General features: G+C 38.6%; 2 protein-coding genes across 2 annotated transcripts; one reads left to right on the forward strand and one right to left on the reverse strand.

The window, feature by feature from the left end:
* The first annotated feature begins 1,710 nt into the window (after positions 1 to 1,710).
* LOC149028078 (aspartyl/glutamyl-tRNA (Asn/Gln) amidotransferase subunit B) lies at positions 1,711 to 7,136 on the forward strand. Its single transcript, XM_089168380.1, has 2 exons — positions 1,711 to 1,828; positions 6,382 to 7,136. Exon 2 carries the CDS (start codon positions 6,432 to 6,434, stop codon positions 6,669 to 6,671), a length of 240 nt encoding a protein of 79 aa, XP_089024506.1. The 5' UTR covers positions 1,711 to 1,828; positions 6,382 to 6,431; the 3' UTR covers positions 6,672 to 7,136.
* Positions 7,137 to 7,976: 840 nt separating this feature from the next.
* On the reverse strand, positions 7,977 to 14,380 carry LOC149028079 (2-Cys peroxiredoxin BAS1, chloroplastic-like). The gene is made up of 7 exons (XM_089168389.1): positions 14,046 to 14,380; positions 12,635 to 12,709; positions 11,393 to 11,474; positions 11,105 to 11,184; positions 9,143 to 9,268; positions 8,286 to 8,399; positions 7,977 to 8,134 (listed from the first exon to the last, which is right to left on the reverse strand). Exons 1-7 carry the CDS (start codon positions 14,265 to 14,267, stop codon positions 8,018 to 8,020), a joined length of 816 nt encoding a protein of 271 aa, XP_089024515.1. The 5' UTR covers positions 14,268 to 14,380; the 3' UTR covers positions 7,977 to 8,017.
* Between the last annotated feature and the right edge of the window lie 3,417 nt (positions 14,381 to 17,797).

Genomic DNA, 17,797 nt, shown 5'->3' on the forward strand with positions numbered 1-17,797 from the left:
TCCAAAGCTTTGGACAGAGATCCATAAACAGAACCTGATGGAGAGAGATACAGGAGGTCACTGAGACCTTGTTGAGAAACAACTGTCCATCCAGCCGAGAACAGAAGACGCTTGATATTATTGGATACAGGTATAGATTGCATTCCAGGTATAGAAACACCCACTCCTACATGTTCCCCAGATAAATTCTTCCCATTTTCGTTATGTTTAATCTTTAATACTTTGCCAACTAAGTCACCTCCATTATTTGCGTCTGGAAATTCAACGAAGCTCTCCTGTTCAGGCAACCAATCAGGATCCTCTTCCAATGCAGCTCTTTTCTGGTTTTTCCGTGAGGTGGCATGTTCTCTAATTCCATTCATACCCAGCCTCCTTTCCTTCTTATTCAAGTTAACACCTTCTGAAAACCGACAAAAACTTCCACGACAGGAGAAGTGGGAGATCCCGCGGCCATTTCCACATCCAGTTGAACATGTTCCTACATTATCGTCCAAGGAAGAATCACGCAAATTCCCCTTCCTTGTATCTTCTTCCACCCGTGCTTTATAATCACTCAAAGAACGAAAGTTAGACCTCAACTTTCTCCCCTCTTCTTCCCTAGAATCTGTCATCTCACTGATTCCAGAAGGAACAACCAACTAACTTCGAAGTTGGCACGCTCCAATTATAAACCATTACCTAAATGCATGAACCTTCAATATCCCCAAAATGAACTAAATTTCCCACTACACCAAACAAACAAAACCCGTTGTGCGCCATTTTGGGTTTCCAACTGAAAAATAACTCGCATGCATTAAACCCATACTCGATTCTTCTCATACACATTCAAGATAAGATGAAAAAATAACAACTACCAAGCATTGAGAGCTACGTGAAACCAGAAGGTCACCCAAAAAGGACTCCAACCATGTGCAGTGAAATAGATATAAAAGTTCAAATACACCCATTCAAAAATCCATGCGAAATGCATGAACTCTCAAAAAACCAGAGATGATATACCTCCAAGGCTCCAACCATATATTGAATAGATCTTTCTTACTGGTTTTCCCCTTGATTTACTGGTACACTAGTTGATAACAGAAGATGATCAGTCGAAGAGAGAAAACGAGCATTGCAGATCAAGAGCCGAGCCCTCACAGAGAAAATTAGCAGTGGAAGCTGCCTTGGCGAATAGAACAGAGATAGGCATTGAGTCGTTAATACTTGAGACTGCGGGATCACATTATTACATTACTTCGCGGATTAAATTATTGAACGACGGTTCAGATTCATATATCCTTGGAGAATCCAATTGAAATCTGCTTAGTGATGCCAATCTATTGGTGAAAAGGATAATTCTCCCTTGTACAAACTCACACTGAATCGAGAACATCAATTGATATAAATGGAAATTTCATTTACATTCTTTTTACTGAAGAAAGGTAAAATGGGGACAAGCAAGGAAGATTCATTACCCAAAAAAGGGTTCCTGCCAAGGCGAGATCTTTAGTTAATTAAATTAAAATATTGGAAGTACGTGGTTTTATTAAAAAATGCACTCAATTGGAAAGCACCAACCATTATAACACGTGCGTTTATCTGACTCACTTTCCATCTTCATATCAGTGACACTGACACATGGCTTTTAGTTTAATCCTGCCCCGTTATGAAAACCCGGTTCGGACCCGATTCGGAATGGTCTGGGCTTTGTTGTGGGTTCGGCCCTCACCAGGATTCTGTTCTCATCTGAATCCCTACATTGGCACATGAATTCAAGATAGAGAAGGAGGAGCAGAAGGTTCTTCGTCGCTGTTTATCTCTCGGGTGACTTGCGGATCTACTAATCTAGGTCAGGGTTTCTCTCCTTCCTTCGGCTGCGCAATCGTTACCTTCGAGTCTGTTAATCATTTCTTTGATGATATCGGTTTTCTGGTTAGGCCTGCGCGTAGCTTCCTTTGATTTCACTGTGTAGTTTGTTCAAGCAGTAGAACTCAGATAGGATGTAGCATTGGCCGCGAATTCCTGTTTTTGTTCTTTCTTTTCTCACCAAGCGAAAAAAAAAATGCAATTTATTCGCGTTTGCTGAATATGTTCAATTCTGATTGTGAGTTGCTAGATAAGCTTTCGTAATGATCTACTTGCTGATTTCAGCTCTCAGAATGTTAGTCTCTGCTGATTTATATTTTGTTGATATAAAACATATCTCTACCATCCCCAACTTCATAAAGTCATTGAAAGTAGTGGCGAAACGTCTTGTGCATGGCTGTGTTTATTATTGAGAGGCTGTTTTTATGTTTTCGAACCTCCAACCTGTAAGTTTTTGTTTCTTCAAACTTTGATTTTGAAAAGTTAATGTCTTGTAAATCAAGTCCAAATTGAGATCCGACCCTGCTGTTTTCAGTGCAAAGCCGTGTGATTCATGATGCTTGGACGTGAATCCCTAGATTATCTAGTGTCGAATCCTGTATTTCTTGTCAACTCTTTATTTATTTATTTATTATTCATAGTCTAGTTCAATCTACCACCATATCTTGTCAGTTTTCAACTATGTACATGTGCAACCCTGTTTTCTCTCACTGTTCAGTTTGCTTATTCTGTTTTTGTCAACCTTTAGGGATCGATTTTCCTTCATACTGAATGAACAATTCAATAAGAGATCTTGGATCGAATGATATTGATATACCGAGTATCTGTTATAAGAAGTATTCCAGCTTCTAAGTAGCCGTTTAGAAAAGCAATTCAATAAGAGATCTCTGGTTTTGGTTCTTCTCCACATTCTTACCAGCAGGAATTTGCCTATGATTTTATCAACTGATATGTCAACATAGAAAGATCTCCTTATTTCTTCCTTTCAAAATACCAGAGTTCAATCCATTCATCCGGGGATTTAGGTCTACCCCCTTCCTGCTCCCCTCATTTTTCCCGAATTGTGAAAGAACAAGGATGCTTAATATTTCCTGATGTAACATTCTGGAACCCCTGCCTTGTTTTCCAGAATTCCCCAAGCAAACTTGATCTCACCTTTCAATTTTTGAAGAATTTTAATATTGTAAGTTAGTTTTCTGTGTGATACAACAAGTTTATTAGTTTGGAGCCTTTGGGCCTAATTCTTATAGCACTTGAACTGAGTTTTAGAAGGTTAGCAAAAAAACAAAAAACTGAGTTTTAGAACAGTTAAATAATTTATTTGCATTGTTGTCATGGAGTCTAGGCAATCCTAGGCATTGGAGGGGAGGAACTATCAAGGTGACACCAATGAGACATAAACTATGGCAGTTCAAGAGTTCTCAGTTTTTATTGAACCCTGGATTATGGTTAGCCTAAAAGCTGATCGCTGTTTTTTGTTTTTTGTTGTTGTATTGGTCTCTACTGGTGTTACTTTGTCTCTGAAGTCCCTCGCAAATTCTGTTCCACTCTGCTTTGAAGTGAGGGTTTTGAATGCTGCACTCGGTTAGTTCCCAGGCTCTTCTCAGTGAATGAAATAAAAAAGAGTTGCTATTGAAACTCAAAGCAATGTAGATTCTATTAGTGTTGTGGAATCAATGTGCCATTCTCCTCTTCTGCTATACCCATGCAATTCTGTTAGGTAGTATATTTGCTCCTTCCATTCTGCTTGACAGTCTTTCCCAATTTTGGCTTTTCCAGGGTCTTTGTCCTTGTCTTACTTATGTAATGAGTGTTACATAAACTAATGTCACCCCTTGCACTGGTTATCATGTTCAATTATCCCCAACGTGAGAACAACTTAAATGAGTAATGGGAGGGCAATATGGAAAAACGGAGGTGAGGGCAAGAAGCCAGATGGGTTTGGTGAATGGGATGGCAAACAAGAGGAAGGATAGTTCTGCTTCAGTCCAGAATATGCAAAAGAGGTTGGTTTGGATGTCACGGTGGAGGAGCATGGACTGGGTGATGAAGCATCGGGAGAAGGTTCTCCACACGGTTAGGACTTGGTGGGGGATGCGGCCTTTGAACTGGGCAAGTTCAGCCCAAGGGACAGGGGAGGGGGTGCAGATAAGGTTCCAAACACAAGCAGTGGTGAATGCTGAGTACCTAGAGGGGAGCCATTAGAGCTAATCTTTAGGGGAGAGGGGAAGGGAGAGGGAGGAGTGGCCAGATAGGGTCAAGTTGCTGAGGGAAGGGGGAAGGGGTGACCAGGATCTAAGAAATTATAAAATGGAAGAGTGGGCAAAGTTTGGGGATCTGAAGGTGAAGACCCCTTAGTTCCAATTACATGGTCAAGGATGCCAAGTGGGTGACAAGGATTAGCCAAAAGGAGATGGTGGAGCCATCCACCATTTTGAAGGACATATTGGGTATGTCCAGGGGATGAAGTGAGAGAAGTTTTGCCAAGTCCAAAAATGGTTGGGGGGATGGTGTCCAAAATAGAATCAATCCTGAGGAGGTGAGAGTTGACCTAGATGGAGTTTTCTTTGGTGGAGACCCTCAAAATGAGTTTGAGGAGCCTAGCAATAATGAAGTCTTTGATTTTGCAATTTCCTATTCCACTCTTAGATTTGGGCTTGTGGACAATAGACCAATTGATCTAGTGGAGAATCTGGGAGATTCTTTGCCTTTCCAGAGGAAACTATAAAAGAGAGATTCTATAGCATGGATTGTGGTCTTAAGAAGCGTGAAGACTCCACACCAATAAACGTTGGAGGATTGGAGGACTGATCTAATGAGCTCGAGCCTACTCACATAAGAAAGAAGCTTACCTTTCCAAAGGTGGAGTTTTTTTGTTTATGAGGTCAAGCATAGGGGTGTAGTTGTGAGCGCAGAAGTGGGCAGGGATGAGTGGGAGCCAGAGATACTTGACAAGTAGGAAGCCAAGGGTGAAACCCATGAGCTGAATGAGGGTAAAGGAGTGAGAGGCAGGGACTCCAAAGAGGAAGAGTTTGGATTTAAGGAGGTTGATGCAGAGACTATAAAGAGATTTGAAGCACTGAAGGGAGGACATGATGGAGGAAATGGAGGAGGCTTCAGCTTTGTAGAAGTCATGAGATCATCCATGAAAGCCAGATGCGAAGGTTCGTTGAATTTGTTTCTTTCAACCTTGCAATCTATAAATTTTCTTTGTCTTTGAAAATTGGAAGGTTTTAATTTGTTTCTTTCAGAATGCTTTTAAACAGAAATTATTAATAGTACACAGATGTGATTCAATTTTGTTTCCTTATCCTACTTGGCTAATTCTATTATGACAACTTCGCTGAGCCTAGTATCACAGCCTGCCAAAAATAGTTCCATGGGCCTAGCCTAGGAGGTCCATGGGCTAAATGTATGCTACCCCACAGGCTTAACTCACAAGGTTCACAGGCCTAATTATAGGGCCGACATGATCTAACCTATGGACATGTAAGATTGGGCTAAGATTGGGCCATTATCTAGAGGTATCTACTTTTGTGGGAATGACTAGATATTTCCTAAAATTATCTAGAATCCTAGTCTTCAGAAAATATCTTCTAGCTAGAAAGTTCTCTACCATTGGATGGAGGACTTGTAGAAATCCTAGCCTTTCTTTGTACTTTTAGGTGCCTCTAAATAGAAGTGGCCCCATTTGTACAAGGTAACAACCAAGTGAGTTTCCTAGCCTTGTAAGTGATTTCTACTGTTAATATAGATTCCATTCTTCAAGACTCTCCTGCATTCTTTTTATCTCCTCTTCCCCATGTCTCTCAGCATCATAGGCTGACTTAGTACGAGTAGAGCACTAAGTGCTGGCATAGTTGGCTTAGTAGAAGACTAAGGCTGTGACACTGCGATTGAATGACCATTCAAATTAATGTCTTATACTCCTACTACCAACCCCCCACCCCTCCCACGCACAAAAAAATTCATTGCCAGAGTCCCAGGCTGTTAGTTTTTCCGAGTAAATGCTTGGAAATAATCTCTATTTGGATGTTGACCTTCAAATTAAGTTTATGCAGTATTTTGGACAAATGTTGTGCTTGAGTCCTGTTTTTTCTCCTTTTTGTTTTATTTTTATTTTTTAATTTATATTAAGGACAGGTACGAATGGAAGAAAGTCCTGAAATTTACAGGGCTTTCAAAGCAAAATAGTAATTCCAGTTGCTTTGGGGTTCTTAATCAAACTGTTTTGTTCCCCATTCCGCAGTTTTGAAATGGAGGCCGAATGAGGGGAGTTGGCTCCATGCAACACCTCTGTTTTTGCGACTTTCATATGTGGTTACTTAATTACCCTTCTTGGGTGCTTCTGTCTATGCTGGGCCAAATATTAGGACTCTGTTGCCATTTTGTTAAATGCTTTGGAAATCAATGATGTCAGAGGCAGTTCACTCAAAATATCACCAACTATATTTCATAACATTGTGAATCAAATGCCTGTGGCTATGTTTTGCTGCTTGAATTTCTTTGTGATTTCTGTACATCCGTCTGTTACAGGTGCTTCCATTATCTTGCTGTAGTTTTTAAAGCAGATTTACACTGTTGACATGGGAAACAGACCTATGAAGCAACAAAATGAAAAGGAAGAAATCTTGGTGAAAGTTGTGCCTCCAGTAGACCAAGTTTATGTCAGGTGGCTTGCTCGAGATCTCGAGAGGATTCATGGCTTCACTGTGAGGAATCCTCGTGCAATAAGGCCACCAGATCATTACATCGAGTACATGCGCATGAATGGGTGGTTAGATTTGGACCTAGATGATCCTGACCTGGCACACTTGTTTAAATAGGAAGTCTACTTTCCATATTTCTTGTACAAATAGAAGCTCAGTGAATGTTCAGCTTTACTTTAATTTCCGAAGAGAGTCACTTCAGCTAAATTCTTATTTGATCTAAATCCCTGAGAAATCAATTTTCATATTTTTCACTCTGTATGTTGTAAGTTATTCAGTTTTTTAACCTCTGGTCACCTCCCCATACACGCGGATCAGATCAGTACTGAGATCGATCTTAATTGATTCCAAACCAATCAGATAAATTGGCTAACCTCTCCCATGAAGAGGCACCCTGCTTCTTGTTTTTGGGAGAGTGAAGCACAGAAAACGTTTATCTACAGAGTATTAATTTGATTTTATCCCCTTGCAAACCAGCGGCCGGGAAAATGCCAAGGCAACATGCATGGATATGCACGTCCAGAAGCTGAGTAGAACCATAAGGCTGCGTTTGTTTGCAAATGTGGGGTGGAAAAAAAAAACATGTGGAAAAAAAAACATGTGGATCCCATGTATAGTGGGGTGAGGGAGAAGAAAATGAAAAGAAAGGGTTTGTGAAAAAGTGATAGTAGTGGGTTTCACTTTTTGCTTTTTCCATTTTAAGATTAAAGGGAAAAGTAAGAAATCTACACTCTTTTCAAGAATTTTTCCACCACACTTTTATTCTAGCAAACAAACGCAGCCTAAGTGTCCTACTGTGGTGGGTCTTAGCGAAGCACGGCCACTGGATAACCGTGCTCATGCCTTGATTCAGCGTCCTTAACGTGCTTTAACCGTTAAGCGTGTTTTAAAGCCGTTGGATCGAGATCTTCAATGGTCGAGATCTCGTTGAGATTTCGATCTGACAGCCCATATTTTTTCACTTAACAGTTCTAATGGGCATGCTTGCTCTGCAATGCCATCTTGACTTGCCAGTGCAAAGCTCCCTAGCACTATCTTTCATTAACTCTAGTCCTTGCGGCTGTACATCTTTGGTGCTACTTCCATGCTACAATGCCGTTCAGCTTTAACCAAAGCAAATGAGAGAATGCAGTCTTGCATGGATCTAAAACATCAGCTATGAATCTCATCACACATTCCCATTTAAATTACCAAATACATCCAATGCGACTCACAGCCACACATCCTGACCTGGATAATGAGCGTTGACCTCAAGAGCACACATAGGTCAATAAAGTACCTTACATGTGATACAGAGGAATCTCGCCCTAAGGAAAAGACGCTTTTATTTCCCTAAACTGCTTCAACCCCCCCCCCCCCCCCCCAAAACCCCACCCCTAAAAAAAAAGAGAGAAAAAATACAAGAATACCAAAAATCCTCAGTTCTCCTAATAGAGGTAAGATGCAAGAACCAATTTGTTTCTTTATACTGCTGCGAAATATTCTTTGCTAAGCTTGGGGTCTGGCTTCATGGACTTCTCCCCAGGCTTCCAACCAGCTGGGCAGACCTCATCGGGATTTTCTTGTACATACTGCAATGCCTGTAAGATAATTGCAAGCAATTTTACATCATTTCATTTGACAGAAAAGAATCAGACATTAGAAATAGCAACATCACTAGTAGTAAACATTCTGGCTAATCATAACAGATTTGTTGAAGTGCAGGAATCTTCGGCCGTTAAATATATTCACCTGCAGAGTTCTCATTGTCTCATCAACACTACGGCCAATGGCCAGATTGTTAATGGTAGAGTGTTGAATAATTCCTTCCTTGTCAATTATGAAAAGTCCACGTAATGCAACTCCCTGTACCATTAACCAATTTATTAGCAAGAAGTCTAAATGCTCCAGGGAAGAGATGTGATCAAACCCAGATATACAGAGTGCACCAAAGCTCAAGAGCATGCAGGAAAAAATGGAATAACATTGGGACCAACTATCTTGCGATATATGGAAGGCAAGGAAAAGCATAAGATCAAATTATTGGATAAACCTCTACTTGGAGAATCAGGTCCTATCACGTCATTGCAAAAATGTTCAAGCAGAACCGCAAGAAACAACAACCATAAAGAATACACCAGGACTCTTGGCCAGGTTCTTCATTAAAACAATAAATTGGTAAGGATTCTGTGGATCGGCACTTTGATCCATGAAAGTTTAGGCCACTTTGAAACTGAAATACACCAGTGAACATGTTATACCAAAATTTTCTGATTGAGATAAAACAAGGAAATGGTCCAACATTCATGCACATGATTGGGATATCAAATGAAACTACAAGGTTATAAAATCATCTAATGCACATAGCAGTGTTGATGAATGCACTCAGAAAACTAAACAGTTGTTGCCAACATTAATTAAAGAAAGCCAGATATAGACATTTATCTAGCTTAATTCCCCTCCAGAAATTCCCAGATAAATCTCTAGGTGGTTACTTAGCTAATCATTAGATGATACTGAAGTTTCTTGCTAAACCAACACAATGCATAAAGCAATGTCCCTTCACTTACTAATCTCAGATTGGACAATGGCAGGAAGGTTAACCATACCTGATCAGGTATCAATACACCATAGGATTTTGAAATTGATTTAGTGATATCAGAAATTAAGGGATACTTCAGATCACCAAGTCCACCAGACTTCCTATCCGTTTGGACCCATGCAAGGTGCGAGAACTACAAAAAGAAAGATAAAGTACAATAAAGGTGTAAGTAACATTTCAAATTTCCTCGAGGGTAAAAAAAATAGTTTCTGAATAGAAAAATGCATGGAAAAACATCCTGAAACATTTAGCAGTACATTCAAAAAGGAGTAGCCCCAGTAATTCAGACCTGAATGCAAGATGAGTAACCATCACTGATCACCCTTATCAAGATAAAGACAATCTTGTTAAAATGAATCCAAGAGCCCCAGTGACTAGAAGATTTAGTTCATAACAAAGATCTTGTTCAATGATAATCTCCTAATTTTGTTTCCTCATGACCATGTTCAAGGATGGTGGAAGGCGACCATTTGGGCCTAGCCCTTCCTTTTTCCAATTTTTCCCCATCCAAAATAGAATCCATGTTCAATCACACATTCGTCCAGAAGATGAAATGATTTCCCACACAAGTGTCCGTGTGACTCATAGCCTAGGAACCTTTTACATGACCTTCACTACATACAGTTAAAAATCCACAAAAATTTTATGTGTCAACTTCACAGTCCATGCATCTCTACTTTGGGTGAGTTAGTTCCAAAGTCCAAACAAGTCTCCATGTGAATAATGGTCCAAGATTACTGCTTTAAAAAGTTCATACTCCTAGGTTGCTACTATAAAAATAAGACTTAATGATAATAAATGCCAATTTGGCTTATTGATTCAGGTACAATTATGTGCTTAGAAGAAGCTCAAGACTATGCAAGAAAAGGCGTGACAAAAGTTACTACTTCTGAGTCCAATTATAACTAGAAGATGATCAAAGCCCGACCTCCTTAGACATCAGCAGATCCATTAATTTCCAAGATTTCCACCCCCACCCCAAAAAATAAAAATAAAAATAAAAAAATAGAACCATTTATCTAGTTTGCAGGTGCAACAGCTTCATGTTGAGGGCACATTTCCAGAAAGCCCTAGATTGGGGCAGTCTGTCTAAAACCTACAGACATGAGAAGCTCTGGTTCATATTTCTCAAAATTTTCATTTTAGGTGTACAACCAGTTATATTTTCAGATTACACTGAATTTACAAAAGCCTTCCTCACCCAAACTGCAACATGTTCCTCACATGACTCTTTTAAATTCAACTCACTTCCCACTGACCCCCACCATACTCCCAAAACCATTCAAGTCTACCTAACCCCAGCAGCAACCTTGCAATCACAGTAGATAACCCAAACGCCGAACCAGAGCCATCGTCTTATCCTATAGCAGTTAATGGTCAACTATACTTTTTCTGACGGATTGTTAACATCCTATCAGGAAAGAATACCCAATACAGTTTTTAGGTTTTGCCTTATTCTAACATGTTTATAAGCATGAGGCAACACCCTAAGCTTCCACTTCTGAACTTTAACTTCATGTCAACCAGTTGATTTTCTCTCAGAGAAGGACTGCAAAACCCAAAGGGACAGGAAAAGTCCATGAACCCAGTTCATCTATTCTTGGTATCACCAGTTGAGTTTGTCCTTGACATTGAATGAAGACAAGCCTGAGGTTTTTTTTCCTGCAGGGGATGGAGGGGAGACAAATACACAAGCTTAGGCATTGGAAAGCCTAACTTGGTGACATTTAAATGATAAGTTGATTTTTGAATTGCAGAAGAAAACAGACTTCTCATTATTAATTAAGAGATATGTAGAGAAATCAATACAGGATTTACTAATGAATAGATACATTATGAATGACGCAGTAATTTCTTATCAAAACCCAAAAAATATTCAAGTTTCAATAACAGATGTGCAAAAAGAAATGAACAAGATTGCCAGGTGACAGCAGGAAAACCCAAAAGCTAAAATGGAAAACCAACTCACCACACTATCAGTGGAAACGCCAAGTATCTCTGTGTTCAACTTCTCAAAATCAGAGTACCGGTCACTGAAAGCAGTGATCTCTACAAGCATGAAAGACACAAATGGGAAATACACAGAATTAGATTTGAACATTCATATAAGCATGTCCAATTAACAATCTTCAAGTCTCTTTCCTTTACAAAGGTAGGCCCCAAGAGAGTTGAACTCATGACCTCTTGTTTGTGAGGTGTTGGTCCTTGCCAACTGAGCTACCCTCTTGGTTCAATATCCCTCAAGTGTCAAACTCACCTGTGGGGCAAACAAATGTGAAATCCAGCGGATAGAAAAAAAGAATGACATATTTCTTTCCGATATATTCCGATAGCTTGACCTGTTCAAAAAAAATTCTTAATAAGAATGTAAGAAACATAGATTTCTACCTAAAATTTAGTCCATGATTAATTACATCAAACCAGTGGCCCACTTCATAATACTGAAAACCACATATTCCATTTCTAATCAAAAGAAATGAGAAACTTAACATTCATACATGCCACATCATCAAATGGGTCAATATTAAATGTTACAGGGTCAAAGTACATGACATAAACAGAGGTAAAACATCTAAGTTCAGAACACTTGTCAAACCACAATCAACTAATGGACTCTTCCTTTCTTTCTTTTTTCCTTTTTTTTTTTTGGAGGGGTGGGGTGGAAGCTGTTCAGTTTGGCTTCACCTTGCAAACTCAGAACCTTCCAGTGCACATGGTTAAATAAGCACCAGAGGGTTAACAAGATTGGATTATCCTTCTGCAGTTGGTGAGAATCATTCACATTTTCACATCATAGTCTTAAGGAAGTTATTTGTCATTTGCAAATTTGAAAATCAAATAAAATGGCCTTTGATCAAGTTTGGTCTGAGGAACAGGTGAAAGCTAACAACTAAACCAACATCACCATGATATAGATAGATAAGAAAAATTAATTGCTACATGGATGAACATAAAGCCGATGACAAATTCACCATTCTAATTTCAAGATCTCCATATTAAACCCGTCCATTACTGCACTGAAAAGAAAAACAAAAAGTATGACATTCAATATCTAAGTTATACAAAGTTGATTAACCTCACTATTATGTTTTTTTCTTTTTTTTTTTTTTTTTTTTTTTTTTGGGTCATCATCAAACCAGCCACAAAGACTAGGATCCCATAGAGCCAAGGGATGGTTGGGGGGGGGGGGAGGGGGAGGGACGGAGCTCCAAACCCAAGACCTCCTTGGACTTACTGTCTGTACATAGGAGGTCGCCAAAACTGTGCCAGAAACACATCCACAGCCTCACTGTTTCAACCCAATTTTCAGATAGAGGGGTAATTGTAGAATATAATAAGAAGATTATTCCTCTCTGACCCAACTTTTTTGTTCAACCGGCTTTACAGGTAAAAACACAAAATGCAAACCTTTCAGATGAACTTATTATAATAGCATCTTTACTAGGAAAATCTCTTATGTGGTTTATTACCTAGAGGCAAATGGCACTCAAACACTTACATTAATGAACTCTTGATCAAAAACTGCTTCAGCTTCAAAATCTGGAGCAACATTACCAACCAGCGGGAGTTCACTCTGAGCAAGAGGCAAAGCAAACATCAAAGATCAGGGGGCAAAGAAGAAGGCAGGTCTAGTTTAAATGGACAAGAAATAGTAACCAGTTAAAAGTTTAACAGTAAAGCATGCATGTCCATGCAGATAAACATAGTTCTTTGGTTATGGAACCATTATAGGCTCTGTGCAATTAGTTTTTCATTTTCAGGGAATCAAGACAACTGCATCAATTGTGGACTTACTCAATAGTTGATTGAAATACTATTTAAGGTAGATAACAATAACAAAACTTTGGATACATCCTATTATGAATTCTAAAACAGTTAAAGCAGTAGTTAACTAGGTATTTTGCCAATAGTTCCAGTTTGAATATTTAAAGCTGAAGGAACACAGTTCAAGTTTGAGGATACTTCTGATTCTTTGAGGCTGAACATTCACAGAAGCCTTATGGAAATCCAGCAAGAATATAATGTTATAGGAATCTATCAAGTAAGAAACTATGTGAAAGTACCATGAATCCAACCAGAAATGTATCAGCAGATCCAACTTCCTTACAAGATCTAACAGCTCTATGGAAGGATGTCATTCATTGAGTCTCACCTTGGAACACCTTCACCGCTTCAAAAAATCTCATGAAAACCTAACAAAATTGGTAATACCTCAGGGATCTATATGCAGTTGACTGCAAAACGTACAATATCAGTCGAACCACAGAAGGTGATGGTGTATCAGCAGAAACTAATTTTCTTGTAAGCTCAAACAGTTTATGCGATGACGTCATTCGCACCATTTGGTGGTTGAAATAAGTAGAACATTCACTGAAGTGCTTCACATTTTTTGTTCAAGATAAATATGGACAAAATGTAGCTTAATTACAAAAGTAGAACAATTGAATGGGTTGCCCAAACTTAACACACTATATAAGGCAATTATCTTCTGAATTATTTCAGTCAACAGATAATACTACCAGCCTCTTAGCATAAACCACCCAAACTGGCAGCCAGAGAATCACCAAAAAAGAAAACTAAATGATAATGCGCGCAAACTGAAGAGACACAGCATCAATGAATGTAAGTAGTAGCTTCAGCAATTCTTGACTTGGAGACAATATCCACACGAGAAAACGGAATTCACCAGAGAATTAGTACTCTGGTTTGTGTTCGCAAGGTTTCAAAATTCAATTAATACACAAGCACACCGGCACAGGTATTTTAAAGTACAAACAGTAAAAACAAATCTTTCGAATGATTTTATATTAAAGACCAATCGAAAGACAAGCAAAACGTCCACAGAAATCCTGGGAGATGATCTGGAACATAGTAACCCTGAAAATATAATGTATTGGAAAATCTATTACCGCATTGACAGTGAAGGTCCTTCTCAGAGAAGATCTGCGAGATGAAATTGGCCTAGAAGCGCTAGACTGGAAGACCCTGCGGAGACCGTTGAAGCTTCCGGGGACAGTTAAGGTTTGGGATAATGACTTGGAAGGAAGCATGGAAGCCATGGGCTTCGGATAATTGCATAAGAACGTAGCAGGGCTGGATGAGTGAATTGCAGAAAGAGCTGCGCAAGCCATGGCTGCAACGGGAACTCTCCCCTCTACGCTGCAGCGAGCACCGTTATCGTTGGCGGAGAAGAGGTAAGGTATGCGGATAAGTGGCGAGCTTACGCCATTTTAAGGGCAAAGCCGAATTACGATTTACGATTAATGGTCCAATGACTCCAATGGTTAAGTTGGTAAATGGTAACACCCTCCATAGATTCGGAACAGCCGAAAATATATGGGTTCTCAGGGGCACTTTCGCCATGCAGCAATTTGTTTCCTGGCAAGAATCTGTGGATGCCCTGGACTCGCGGAGTCGAAGGTAGATTTGCAGCTCAAATACGATGTTAGATCCTTTCAAGCCCCCATCTCTCTCTTTTCGCACGAATTTGGAATCATTTCTGGTGAGAGATCAATTAAGGTGGTTAAAGTGTCACTGGGGAGGATAGATTCCTCATATTGTAACCATCATCAAATTCAAGAAGTGTTAGGTGTTACCCAAATAAAGAAAGAGGTCACTCACTTGGGTTTCAATTTGTTCTACGGGTAGAATATATATCAAAATTTCAAATTCATTTTGAAAAGAATGAGACGAAAATTAGCAACATGAATACCATCGAATCTTATATATGCTGGAAGGGATATACTGATGGAATCAGCTGTTCAATCTGTGGCCCTATATCAGATGAGGCATATGCAAAAAGATGGATTCACTTTGTTGTAGATTTTGGAATGGTGGCACAGAAAAAACCAAACCAATCACTCTGATATCATGGGACAAATGTTGTACACCAAAGGAATTGGGAGGGTTAGGGTTTAAAAAGATGGAAGATCATAACACTATCTTACTATTAAAACAAGGGTGGAGAATGCTAATGCATTCAGAGGCTCCATGGGTAAAGGTAATGTGGGCTCGTTATTTCAATGGGACATCTCCTTTTAACCTGGAGGTTATGAGTAAAAGAAGTTCATTTATTTGGAACAACATCGCCAACATATTACCCACTCTAAGGGAGTATGGTGGTTTGAAAATATGAAATGGACAAAAAACCTCATTTTGGTTTGACCCATTGAACATTTATCTGCAAATAAGCATATCTCAATAGCAGGACTTCTCCATTTTGCCAAGAAATGTGACAGTGGCTCACGTGGTAGAAGATCTTCAAGCACTTAACTGGGAGTTATATGATACATTTGAAAACTCCATTACTCTCATTTTTATTCTCATCTCAGTTTCTAACAAATCTAACTCTTAATCCTCTCTACTCTCTTCAAATGACAGCTTCACCACATACTTGGCAACTCGTGCCTTGGTGAGACAAAAATTTATGAGGATGAGGAATGAATTCTTAAAGTGGTGGAAATACCAATATTTCTCAATGGAGAGGTCATGGGTTTGACCCTTGCAGAGATGACAAAGCTCCCCCCCCGAGGATGTGTAATCAAGGTGCACGTAAACTGGCATGGATGAACTCATATACAAAAAAATAATAATAAATGGTGGAAATACCTATGAAAATTTCCAATTTATCCCAAGTATAAAGTCTTTCTATGTAAACTTTTGAATGTAGGATTACTAGGGAATTGTCTATTGTATAACCAATAAATAGAAACAACAAGGCATGTCTTTATTTTTTGCAATTGGGCAAAGAAGATTCATACTGCATAACCACTTGGGACTGAGGGCAGAGAATTGGACATACCAACCTATAATACATCTTTGCCAAGCATTGAATTCAACCAACCAAATGGATAAGCAATAAAAATACTTGGTTTCTTTCTATATTTATAATTACTTGTTACTTTATGTTGAAATAAATAAATCTTACCCTTTTCAAAAAAAAACCAACCAAATCCTATAAATGTTTTAGGGCAAATCTCAAAATGGGTTTTAGATTTACAAATCTTGAGCACTTAAAATAGAGGGGAACCTTTAGCTCTACACAACAATCGAGGATTTGTGATATGCTACTATATTTATTATTATTATTATTATTACTATTATTATTATTATTATTATTATTATTATTATTATTATTATTATTTTAATTTTATTTATTTTTTATTTTTTTATAGAAACTTGTAATCCACTTAGACATTTTTTGTATAAATAATACTAATCATCCAATGTTATTTGTGCAAGGATATCTGATGAACGGATAGGTAGCGCAGGTTGGAGCATGAGGATATATAGTAGCGGTCATATATAGTATTGTATGCACGGAATAATCTGATCATCCAAGTGCGGCAATGAATGGATAGGCGCATTTTGGTAGCAATACTAGGAGGGCTATGGAGAAGTAAACAAAGCGGGGGGGGTTTGGGGTGGACAAAACTAAAGCAATGAATATTGAGAAGAAATAAATATGGAGCAACAATTTCGAACTTTTAACCTTCTTACCTAAACCCACTAAACCTTGGCCGATTCTTTACCAAAAAAAAAAAAAACCTTGGCCGATTAGTAATATTAATAGTCTAGTAGTAGTGGCTGAATCAACAAAACAAATTAAGTACTCTATTTGAATACCCATGCTCCACGAAATTTATGTTAGCGTAGCTAATGATGCAATTAATAATTCTACCATAAGCTTGGAACCACAATCTCTATTATGTAACTGTTTCTAAATAAGGCTTTTTCTTTCTCATATAATAATAATAATAATAATAATAATAAAAGTTGGCTAGGCTTAAATGGACTAGGCTCCTGTCTCAAGCCTTGGTAGCTCTTTCTTTTAACTTTTTTGTTTTTGCAATTGAGGTTTACTCTGCCAGCTTACCTATCCCTTGACTTTACATATGATTTAAATATAGTGTAGAATTTTGCCTTGGCCCAAAGCGATTCAAATTGTTGACGTTATAGCATGAAGTATTGGTGTTTATCAAAAAAAAAAAGTATTTGTCTTTTTTCAATTGAGCAACTCTTCGAGGCAAAGCCTTCAAAACTTCTTGAAACATGTCAACCCAATAGACATCTAATAATTGACATTTTCCTCCATGCATGGATTTTTAGTTTTATTTTTATTTTGTGCAATGGCCCGACTTGCAGCTATGCTATCATTAAATGGTTGACATGTACGATGACTTGAATCTAACTGTTGGGTGTATGAGTAAATATGATATTTATGTTTTACATTCTAAGGATTTCATATTTTTTTAAATTTACAAAATAGAGAACCTGACTCTACTAGACTCTATGAACCCTTCGCATACCTAGTTGGAGATTACCTTGGCGACTTTATTTTCTTCAAGAATTGTTGATTTTTGAAACCTATGAGAATGATCTGCTCATGATCAGCAATTTTGTTAGCCTCTAAGAAAGATTATGAATTCGCTGGAAAGAAGCCACATAGCAGCACAAGGAGCCTTTTTGAGCTTCAAAGTCTATTGGATAAAGTTGGAAGAATCCAAGCAAACGAAAATCCAGAATCAGCTTCAAGTTCCATCCCTCTTCTGGCTCCCACTAATTCAAACCATTGCACAGACCTACATGTTGGGACATAACCAGCCGATAAGAAAATAGGTTGGCTAGTATCATCTCAGTCAAACTACAATCCCATAGCCAA

Source organism: Hakea prostrata, chromosome 1 (assembly GCF_041222555.1).
Source record: "Hakea prostrata isolate BN-2017 chromosome 1, UWA_Hpros_2, whole genome shotgun sequence".
Lineage (NCBI taxonomy): Eukaryota > Viridiplantae > Streptophyta > Magnoliopsida > Proteales > Proteaceae > Hakea > Hakea prostrata.